The sequence below is a fragment of the Macrobrachium nipponense genome, chromosome 34, assembly GCF_015104395.2.
Source record: "Macrobrachium nipponense isolate FS-2020 chromosome 34, ASM1510439v2, whole genome shotgun sequence".
Taxonomy (NCBI): domain Eukaryota; kingdom Metazoa; phylum Arthropoda; class Malacostraca; order Decapoda; family Palaemonidae; genus Macrobrachium; species Macrobrachium nipponense.
Genome location: NC_061095.1, coordinates 9,449,199 through 9,461,576, shown reverse-complemented (window position 1 = coordinate 9,461,576; position 12,378 = coordinate 9,449,199). Strand labels below are relative to the sequence as shown.

The window sequence follows — 12,378 nt, the reverse complement described above, 5'->3', positions numbered from 1 at the left end:
CGACACGCATACGTACTTTTAAAATATTCCACCTCTCCTCATTAACCACCCGCCCCCTTACTGCTTCCTTTCCCTTTATCAAGGTGAATGTTTTCAAGGTGGCCCTCCCCTTATTTTTTTCCCTGCAAATTATGATGTCAGTGAAATATCCGGCCTTTGTCTTCCCTTACCGGAAAACAACATTCTTAGAATGGAACTATAAACACACGCATGCCGATCATATCAGACGAGACGTCATTGTAGTAACATCCTTCTAGATGAGATGAACAGAAAAATAATGGCAATGCTTACCTCTTTCAGTATTGCGACCCAATAAATATGAAGTTTTCAATCTACTCCATGATATGTGGATTTGCCATCGAATTTCTTAAACTCAGCCAGTCTTTACCGCGTATATAACAACATTTTTCTAATTTTTTTTCCTCTTCTAAACCCTTTAACTGTCTTTGAAAACGAAGGAAACCTATAAACATTCAGTACCTAGCCAATGCAAGCTTACCCTGGATAAGAAAACATCAATAAATCACTATAAATATAGAATTGGAATTCTGTACACGACAGCATCTTCAGATCATTACTTAATGCGGAATCGAAATCCTGTACAAGGAAGCATCTTCAGATCATTATTTAACCTACAATTGAAATCCTTTGGAAGATAGCATCCTCAGATCTTTACTTAATGCGGAGTTGAAATCCCGTATGAGGAAGCGCCCTCAGATTTTTACTTAATAAATAGTCGAAATCGTGCGCATAAGCAGCATTCTCAGATACTGAAATGAAGAATCCAAATTCTGTAATCACGGCTGCATCAATCCTCAGATTACTCCTTAGTAAGCAGTCGAAATCTATCTATGAGAATACATTACCACCAGACGTGAAGGGCTCGGTTACGTTTTTGTCAATAGAAATCCTGCCGCTCCTCCAGGTTGGTCATTCCGCCGTGCATAATGATGAAAGGCCGTTGCCTGAAGTATCCAATATTCGTTCTATGAAAGGCCGGGCGATGAAAATGCCCCAGAGCGAATTAGCATCATATCCTGAGATAATGTCACTCGCTTGTCTCTTTGTTACTGTAAAGCTTTGCCATGGCGAAAAGTCTAATCGTTAGGTATTTGAAGTTAATCAAGATATCTAGGGATTCCATCAGCAGATTCTGATGGGCTATCATCTCCGTAAATAAAAGCGTATGCAACGGAATTGAAAATGTGAATTAGCTAAATACCCTACAGCTATCTTTAACGTAGCAACGATGATGTAGCTACCCACTGGGAAGCCCTGTATAGGTAGGAAGATAGAAATACAGATAAAGATGTAAATAAATATAAAGACGATGCTTTTTTTTTTTTTTTTTTTAGAAAACTCATAATAATAATGTGTACATAATTATAGTAAACCGCAGATACTGTCGAATTTTAAATCCTGTTACACTCGCACAAAAAACATCAATTACAAACACGTTTTTTATTTTTATTATTATTATTTTTTTTAACAACCCGCCTTCTATAAAACTACACTGGTTTACTGTCACCCCAAACTCGCTAACATAAAGTTTTAGGAACGCCCAACTACAATTATAAGCAATTGCACAAAAAACAAATTCTGAAATAACCGATGAATATTCAACCTATCGTTTCCTTACCATTCAGAGCTTTAATCTTTTAAGTTAGAAAAAAAACTGAAGCCTGTGTGCAAACTAAAACAACTCACAAGGAAATAATCCCATTACTATATTGAAGCCTTGTCTCATTTCCAAAATCAACAACTGGAATGAGAAGAGGCGCTGAGAAAAAGGAATAGACAGAAACTGGACAAGGGAATGAATGGTTCAAGGCAGTGGCGACTTGTCCTTAAATATATTAACACTATTAAGTACGCAATTTTAATCAAATCCCTACGTATAAAATAACGCGCCACCAAAACTTTATTTATCTGTTTATCGATTTAAAGAGTAACCTCAATGAAATATGTTCGTTAGCGTAAAATCTACAAAACCAAATCAACTTATAATCCCAATGTGTAAAGATTAGATGGAAATTTAACCAATTTCTTACATAGCCTAAATAATCAAACTTCTTAAATCATTAAATTGGTGGAAACAGTTATATACCTTAGCTGTCTCACACAACACTCATTTATATGTATAAATTTATGTATGCAAACAAATGTATCTAATATCCATTGCGCTACAATTAACATAATTTCCTTCGAGTCTAATAGCCAATACTTGTTGTGCACAATGTTCAACCTCCCATACTAATGATATAACCGCTATTTATTTCGTTCTTCTGAACCTGCTGAGTGTTCCTTGATTGTATTACTAATATAACGATAATGATGATATCGCCCTTTTCTATCGCGCACGCTAGTAACTAGTATTATTTAACTTATCCAAATAGTTTCATTGTTGTGATATTTATACCTTTTATTTTTATTAAAATAGCTTTCTCAAACTCAATAGCCAAATCTCTCTCTCTCTCTCTCTCTCTCTCTCTCTCTCTCTCTCTCTCTCTCTCTCTCTCTCTCTCTCTCTCTCTCTCTCAGCGAAATTTTGTTTCTCAATAAGTGATAAACAATAATTTCTCAAGACCTTTCAAACGGAAATTACGGCATTATAAAAAGCATTTTTTCAAAACTAGTAACAGTGACGCATAAGCACAATCAGTAACATGACAATTTTTTTAAACGAAACCTTCACAATTATATTTCACTTAGACGTTTTTCAGAATTCAACTGAGTTTTTGAAGGAAGAACGCGAACAAAACGCTAACTCAGTAATTAAAATAATGAGGAACAAACCATATAGTATATATCATATAGGAGAGATACTTTTTCTTATTGGTGAAAATAGTTTATGGGTCAGCAGAATCCAATTTGTTCTTATAAAGTTTTTTGTATTTCTTATCCTTAATATTAGTTATGGTTTTTCCAGTAGAGTTACAAATTTGTAACAAAATGTAGGGGTAAATGACCTCCCATAATTCATGTTTTCATGCTGAGGAATCCGCCATTTAAAATCTGACTACGCAGCAGAGAAGCTCCATGATAAATCAAATTCATGGCCATAATTATTCTAAACCACAATAATTATATTTCCACGAAGCAAATATAACTGTACTTAATTCCCTTGTTTACCGGGTTTCATAACTAAATGCTCTAGGAAGTAACCCAACAATTCAGTAAAAAAAAAAAAAAAAGGGGGGGGGGGGAAAAATCATTCTTAGACATATAAACATCCACTTGATAAATTACTGAAACCTAATTGCGACTGCCTCTGAAAAATAAGCATATATAGTAAGGTAAAAAAACACGTTTACATGGACAAATGAATATTGATATCTTAAATCTGTCAGAGAGAGAGAGAGAGAGAGAGAGGAGAGAGAGACCGACGAGAGAGAGACAGAGAGAGAGAGAGAGAGAGAGAGAGAGAGAGAGAGCATTTATAACTGACAATACACGTCTTCCTTCTTGACCAAAATGAAGTAACGGAATTTGCTTTCCTTTGCAGATGCTTTGAGTCCCGGCCGTGTGATGGTGGCGCGATCAAGAACGACACCAACAACTACCTGATCCTCCTCCTCCTCATCGCGTGTAGTGGTGGAGGACGTAGTGAGGGTGGTGGTGGAGGGTCACCTATTACTAGGTGATGGTGGAGGGGCTGGTGTTTCGGGGCCGAGGCGAGAACATGAAGGTGCAGGAGGTCGGTTCCCTCAGCATCGTGCTGCCCTCCCCACCCATACCACCAAGGGCCTCTCGTCTCGCCTGCATCACCGCCGCCATCCTCGCCTTCCTGATAGGCGTAGCCGTCGGGGTGACGTTGCCCCTGGTGCTATCCAAGTCCTCCTTGACAACGCCCCTCAATTTTGCCCTCCCTCACCAGCAGCTGCAAACTTCTTCAACGTCTTCGTCTTACACCAGAAGACACGAAAATGCCCTCGATATACAAAATAAAGAAGACGTCGTTATTAACAGCATCGACGGCGATTCCTGGCAAAAGTTGAGGGCACCTTTGCACACGTGGTCGCCCACAGTCATCAATGGTGCCAATGACAGCTTGTCTCAGGGGATGGGCGATATGCCCCCTGAGCACGATGCTCCTGACGTGAAAGAAGCTCCTTCGTTGCTAGTCCAAGGGATATACTGGGGAGACGTGGTCGAAAGTTCTCTCCCGAAGGGGTTTTTGGACGTCGAGGTTGACAGCTGGAGGAAATTCACTCGGCGTCAAGCAGTCGTTCGTCTGGAAGAAGGCTGCGGACGCATGCAAAACAGACTCATCACTTTCGAAAACGGGACCCAATCTTGCTGTCGATATCGCCAAAACTACGACCAGATTCAAGGTGAAATTTTCAGTTTCTACTTGAGTCGTCTTCTGGGGTTAACCAATGTACCCCCCTCAGCTCTGGGCATCATCAGGGCAGGGAACTGGCAGTGGTCGAATGTCGGGAATCAGCTGGCGTTGGCCCAGTGGGCCGAAGAGAGACCAGTCGTGATGACTCGATACGTGAATAATTTGACGTCAGCCTTCATCCCCTCGTCACTGAGATCGTCTCGACGGCGCCTTCACCCTTACCAGGTGGAGGAGATCGATCCAGGCGACATCCGAACCCTGACCGAGTTAGCCCAGTGGTCTGACCTCATCATCTTTGACTACCTGACGGGCAATCTGGACCGCGTGGTCAACAACCTTTACAACATGCAATGGAACCCCACTATGATGGAAGCCCCCGCACACAACCTCGCCCATCACAAGGAATCAGGTCTGCTGGTGTTTCTGGACAACGAATCCGGCCTCTTGCACGGCTATCGACTGCTCGACAAATACGAGAGCTTCCACGCGTCGCTCTTGCAAGCGCTGTGCGTGTTCCGGCAGCCGACGGCAGATCGGGTGAAGCAGCTGGTGTCGAGCGGCGATGTGGGCGATCGACTCCGTAAAATGTTCCGGCGTAACGAGCCAGATCTTCAAGATTTCTTGCCGGCGATACCTGACAAATCCATCAAGATCCTCAACGAGCGACTTCGAAGTGTACACAAGCAAATAACCAGATGTGAAGAGATGTACAAAAACTCTTAAATAAATATTTCTTCCTTCGCATTTCTAGTGTTTGCACGAAGCCAAAAAATAAGGTATGGGAAAAAACCGTGCCACCCAAGGCCTGTGATATTGGTGTAACGTTGTTGTTGTTGTGCGAGTGTGGGCGGCTGCACACCCACGGCCCATGGACGCCCGCAGAGAGTACTACCTTCTCTGGTTAGTTGGTGCCTTGTGACTCGTCGTTCCTGTGGACTCAACAACTCGCTGCTTGACCTAAGGGCGTTGAGGACGCCGTTTCATCATCAAACGTAATATCTCCGAATGCACAGTATAAACAATCATTCCTTCAGGTGACTGCTGATAAAAAAACAAAGTTATTTCTCGTTCCATTCACAATAACATTTTGCAATAGGTGTAAATTAAAAACTCAAAATCAAATATCAGTGACATCTTTTGTGAACAAACTCTCTCCAACTCAATGTGGTAAAATGGAAAACGATCAAAATATCAGTTCAGTTCAAAGTGCCGCCGATATGGAGACCCTCTGTGACATGCACATATTGTGTGAGAAGTATAATGTTAGTCATCTCATGTATAGTGTAGATAAATATATATATATATAAATAAATATATAAACGTTTAACAGTAAAAGAACATTACAAAAATGTGATGATAATCGCTATATTACACGCCTCATCAATTTCCTTGTGACGTTCCGTTGTCTGTTGACCAAGATTACCGTTTTAACTGGGAAAAAAAACACAAACACAAGTTTCGTCCCGGCTCAAAATCACGCACGTATATATACATATAAAATTTATTGTGTATGTTCTGTTTCACCATTATAATTTGTTTTACCGACTTATAAAATTTTGTGTATGTCTAATTTTTCCTCATATTCTGTGTACAGATAAAACAGTTCATGAAAAATATAAATGTTTAGATTGTGAAATAATAATATCTGTTATAAATAAAATCCTAAAAATATCTTATCACTGAGTATTACATCACTACTTGAAAATCAAAGGGGAAAATTATCTTACAATCATAACCATATTCATTACCATGAGAAAAGGAAAAAATTGACGAAGCATTCCTTGATGAGTACAGTTCAGCCGAAAGCTATTTGGAATTCCTACACTGCATAAAACCCAAATCAATCGAGAAATCCACTTTATATATCTTGAACAGATATTTATGAGGAAAATTGGTAAATCCATAAAGCCCTACCGCTCTCAATCATAAAAAGAAAAACTTGATAAGCACGATTCTTCACTGGAAAAATATAAATGAATTCGCAACATTATACAAACTATTAATTGATAGACAGTTAATTTCATAGTTTACCTAAAAGTCATCAGTTGTTCTGTGAGAGAGAGAGAGAGAGAGAGAGAGAGAGAGAGAGAGAGAGAGAGAGAGAGAGAGAGATCGGCGCGTTCCAGCATCGTTCTAGCAGATGGTTATATGACGACGATGGTGCCGGTGATGCCTGGGAGAGAAAGATGTCTATTGGCCTGTGGCAGGCGGAGTTGAGCCTTCGTGATTATAGGTTGAAGACAAGGGGTTGCCACGCACACTTTTATCACTTTTGAGACGACCCTTTTCCCCCCTCGCCCTCGCCCCGGAGGACGACCTTGCACAGCTCGCGTCCAGGAGTGACATTTGGAGGTCGGCCGACCAGGTCGCACGATGGGCATCACCTGGGAAGGAAAGGAAGGAAATCTTCCAGGGGTATTTGTGCCCTTCTAAAATTCCTCCTCCGACACTCGGCCAGAAGGCAATTGCGTTGGCCGGCTTGCAGTGTTATAACCAAGGAAGATCATTGGGCGGCCGCTCTTTCTTTAATGTGGCAGGCCCGGCCTTACTACACACCCTCCTCGCAATCTTTCTCCCTCTCCCTCTCCCTCTCCTCCCTCAGCTTCTTCATGGATGATTACTGACAGGTAGGCAATCCCTGACTCTGCTTCACATCCATCTCCTTGCAACACAAACGCACTCACGAACACAGTCGACCTGTGCACTCCATCCATCATCCGCAGAACTATCACTCGCGTTTACTCTCTTCGCTCGTGGAACACTTTTCCTTTCTCCTGCCAACGACTGATTAAGATGCACTCCTTCACATTCACAGCATTTTTTTTTTTGTCTTTTCTGACCCATCCGCAATAGCGTTAAATAAGTCAATAACATCACTAGAAGAAAACACTCCCTAAAATAACTAAAAATGTTCCTACTTCACTAAAAATTACATTTTAAAAAATCAGAAAACGAAGGACGCCAAATAATGAACGGCAATAAATCACCTGGTCCCACGTCGTACATTCCAGCAAAAATAAATATGTGCAAATACAAACACTCACACTAACACAAACAAATATTACAAAGTAAACTGATCATAGCAATCTCACCTCGCCCAATTCTGTTGGCACGGAAATATTAAAACTATAAGTATATTAAAATCATTATATTTCACATGAAATAAATAATATGGTCCCTTTGGAAATCCTAGACGAGAGAGAGAGAGAGAGAGAGAGAGAGAGAGAGAGAGAGAGAGAGAGAGATCTGTTTGGTTTACGAGTAAATCAAACAAAAAAAGTCCTGGCCGATATTAACAGCACATACATATATATATGTATATATGTAAATGTATTTAGATATTTCTGCATGCCAGGAAGTAACCTTGCATATTAACACTCTAATGGTTGAGTCAGAACTAGCAGTGATAAAAAGGGCCACAAAATATACTTGTAGTTACGAAAACGACAACTTTGTGGTGGAGAAAACTTCTGTACTTCAGTATTCTGAAGTTAAACCGCGTTGGCAGACAACACCCATACTTATATCAGTTGAAAATTTTCTTATGGTTTGATAAAAAAATAAAAATTGTTGTATACAACAACAGCCTTCAAGGTTACAAAAATATAAAACTTCTTTAAAAAATTAAATCAAACAAATAAATTGAGACCAAACACATATTTATAAACAAACATCTTGAAATTATATGCAGTATTTGGCATTCACGATAAACAGAAAATATATATACTTGTTAAACGTCAAAGAATATTAAGATGCATAAATTTAAACGAAATAAAAACCAAAAATAAACAAAACTGAACACATACCTATGAACAGGATACGTCTTCAAGGGTACAGTACTTTAAAGCTGAACCTACACAACACACACACACACACACCACACACACACACACACACACACACACACATATATAATAATATATATATATATATATATGATATATATTATATATATATATTTATTTATATATACATTCACAGCGATTATGCCACAAATATCAGTAAGTAATGAATTCATTAAACACAGAGAATAACTTACCCTCAGGGGGAACTGCAATTCTTAAGTGTATCAGCTCCGGCAGGAATTTGAACATGGGGCACTAGTTTAGATACAATGATAAGAAGTGGACGTAGACTATTCACTCATCAAAACATGAAAATGTACGGTATAGTTGAAACCAACTCTTGACAGTCAAGGTCTAAGTTTATCACTGTATCCGGCCGGGGCAGACGCACTTATAAAATCCAATTCCAATTCTGTGCAAGTTATTCCTAAAGTATATATAAAGTATCCGATATCAAATATTTATAGCTTAAAATATATGTAATATGTATATGTTATATGTATATTATATGTATATATATGTATATATATATATATATATATGAATATATATATATATAATAGATATATATATATATATATATCTATATATATATATATATATATATATATATATATATATATGCTTGTGTGCGTGTTTATCTGAGCATTAACTGGAAAACCCCAAAACACATACTGCATATATGCTAATGTATCACAGTGAAAAATGAAATCCTAAATAGTTTTGTCTTTAGCAATTTTATGACATTTCCTAGAGAACTGGTACATAGTGTTAGGAATTTACAATATACATGCTACGATGACAGTGCAAACGATCATACAACGGACTGAAAAAAAAACATTCACACCAGATAAATAGAAAAAAAGAGGGATATGATTTTTATTACCAGCATTTACTATTTTCTCCAGAGCGATGTTCGAGACTAGGGTCAAAGCAGGTAAAGTCCAACAAATGTGGGTTATTTCGGCGTTAACTGATGAAAGGATATATATACACACACATAGGGCAAGCTGGTAGCTAAAGGACTTCTTTAAAAGACAAAGACATATGACTTTCAAATTCAAACAAGAAGAAGCAAATATATCTAACAATCCCTCACATAGTTTGTGAGTCTTGCGACAGTTGAACAAAGCGATATATGGCTTACATCATGGCAATGAAAGATCTCCTGATGTTTCACTATTGCATCATTTCTCAGCTTCGGAACATGAAGGCAAAGAGGGATGGAAAACTGGAACAGTTATCCAAGTTACTTCAGATTCCTTATTTGAAAAGGCCTGCAAAGACCAGCCAGGCACCGTTCGTGTACCTCGTTTATCTTTCAAAAGGTCGTGGCCTCTGACACTATACTGTTTATTCTTGGTATATAATTCACTGGTCTTACATTCGCTTGGACGTGCACTGTACCTAATCGGTTATCTGTTATAGTCTTAAAGTCCTGCATTCTCATTACTGTCTTAAAGAACGAGCAAAATCTGATATGTATTAAAACTTCTTGTTATGCCTTACCATTAACACTATTATGTAAAAAAAGAATTCAATACCATATCATACTAATCACTGCAACTGCAATATTAATGACAATACAACGCAACATTTTTTAGTGACAATACCAGGATCAGAACTCAATTTATATATACTACATGCCGTTTTGAAGTGACATTCATTACGCCCTGAAATAATATGTCTTGATTACAAAAATTCTCGTGAGCCTTAAAATTTACCACCAATATAGGAGCCAACTAGTAGTCATTCCAAGATGAAAGTTCCACTGCTTAAAACGGATCTCCCACACAGGCAAGGATCTTCAAGAAATCCTTTCTTTTAATTCCAGTTAATTTAGTTACTAATTGCATAAAACACTTTAAAAATTCGTAAATTAATTTCAAACTAACATACAAATTTTGATAAGATACGCGTCTAACTTTCGACTGTAATTGAAACTAAATTATTATACAGTATAAATATCTTAACTGAGACCCATAATGTAATTTAAAAAGCAATGACTATAGACTTATTTAATATTTAAAAAATAGGTCACTATCACTTGCGGGGTGAATTGGAGGCAATTTTGAAATAGCAGAAAGTAAATAAGTTACTTCACCGTATTCAATTCAGAAGTCATTTCTTACAACTTCTTTTCGACTTCAAAGTAACTTTTCCAAAAATGAAAAAAGAAAAAAAAAACGAAAACTGTTCACACAGTAGTCGTCAGTCATATTTCATTTCACTATCAAAATGATAACACTTAACAAACCTACGCGGTTAGAAATCAAGTCTCAAATGAGTCTATTTCTGAAAATTTTTACATCGATGTCTTCTCTAAATTTCCGTAATCTGTATTATTATCTAAGCTTTCTTTTCCCCCCTCAAAACCTAAGTATGAAACCCAAGCTGTATAACGTAGGACCATCATGACTGCGCTGCTAAATGTCAGTGAAAACAAGTGGCTGGATATCATACTAAAACCAAGGAAATGTTACAAGAAAGTGTGCAAGACGATTTATGTGGAATGTGAACTTAAAATGGGAAAAGTATCATTTTTTCCCCTTTAATCAGTACCCTACAAACAATAAACGCCATTTCAAAGGGTCAGTCGACACAACTGAATTATTAACAAAAAAAAGTAATACAACTCCAACCTACACCAGGCACAAAACGCCGATATTCAAATACATGGTACTAACAACAAGACATTCAAAGAAAAATAAATCCCTAGATTTTTAAAACAAATAATGAAATGAAAGGAGATTTAAATAAGGAAGCAAACACCTAAACATTTAAATAAAGAATCAGATACTCAGAAATTTAAAATGAGAAACATACCTAGACATTATTATAAGGAATCAAATTCCTAGATATTTTTTAATCAGATTAGGGATCCAATATCTAGGCTTTTAAATAAAATAGGGAATCAGATACCGAAACATGTCAAATAGGGAACAAATGTTTAGACATTTAAATAAGGGATTAAATACTTAGGCATTTTAACAAGGGGCCTAATACCTTGACATTTAAATTAAATCGGGGATAAAATACCTAGACATATAAATGAAATTAAATAAGGGATCCAATACGTAGGCATTTAAAATAAATATGGGATTAAATATCTAGGCATTTAAAAAAGGAGACAAATACTCAAAGAGATGTAAATAAGAAATAAAATAGCTATGGGCTTGGAAAGGAAACAAATAGATTTAAATACCTTTCCTATCGAAAAATAACAGAATTATAGGAACAGAATATCAAGTTTATTTATCACTATAGACTGCTTCACAAAAAAATCCCAGATTCTAAAGTAAAGTTTCATGTATGACCTTCCATGCTTCAAATGATTAACTCTTTCATTTATACGACTTTTCCCCTTTAGAGAGGCATCGTCCGAGAAGATTACCCTTTCAGCTTTTGAGCACGGTGTTTACACAAGGGACGAGACTGAAGGTCCTTGACCTCGACCCACATACACACACTCTGATGGCCGGGGTTGAGGGGGAGGGGGGAAGGGGGAAGGTGAGGGAGGACCAGAGAAATATGGGTTCTATTCACATATCAATCTACATTACGACCATATACGTTTCTCCCCATATTCACTGTTAAAACCAAACCAAAGAGGTATCCGTCTGGTTTTCCACCATTTCTTCTTTCCTTCGACAACTATAATGCATTCACCATCATCATAACCATCGTAAATATGCAATGAGACACGAATCAGACAGATATTAATATATTTACAATGCATATAACTAATGAAACTAGTCATGCCCCACAAGTACACCATTTTATCAGTATAAAACTGTATATTATTTTATACCAAAATCCTTCAAAATGAAAAGTTGTTGCAAATACGACTGATGAAAGGCCTAATCCACTTATGAATGAAATATCTACATAGTAGTTCCAATAACAGTTAGCCGTGACTGAGGAATTTTCAATCTTATGAAAAACCTCAATACCTGGAAAGGAAAGCCTGGTTCCCAAAAGGCGATTCTTCAAAATATCAAACATGATTTAAAACTCAAACCGGCCAGAAAGAAAGGAAATCAAATAAAGTATGGAAAACGTTCAGATACCAAGTGACAAATACCTAGTAAAGTAATAACCATGGAAAACAATGAAAATAAAAAAACAGCTATGGAAAAGAAACAAGTAAAAAAAAGCACCGAAAAACTAAGTCAAAAGAAAAAAAGC

General features: G+C 37.4%; 1 protein-coding gene and 1 long non-coding RNA gene across 2 annotated transcripts in view; one reads left to right on the top strand and one right to left on the bottom strand.

Annotated features, from left to right (window-relative positions):
* Window positions 1-6,021, top strand: part of LOC135207882 (extracellular serine/threonine protein kinase four-jointed-like) — a 117,505-nt gene extending 111,484 nt beyond the window's left edge. Inside the window, exon 3 of the mRNA XM_064239781.1 lies at window positions 3,506-6,021. Within this exon, the coding sequence (XP_064095851.1) occupies window positions 3,644-5,068 (1,425 nt within the window). The 5' untranslated portion in view covers window positions 3,506-3,643 and the 3' untranslated portion in view covers window positions 5,069-6,021. The remainder of the gene's footprint in view (window positions 1-3,505) is intronic.
* LOC135207648 (uncharacterized) overlaps window positions 1-12,378 on the bottom strand; it is a 522,810-nt gene that overhangs the window by 127,412 nt on the left and 383,020 nt on the right. The window lies entirely within an intron of this gene.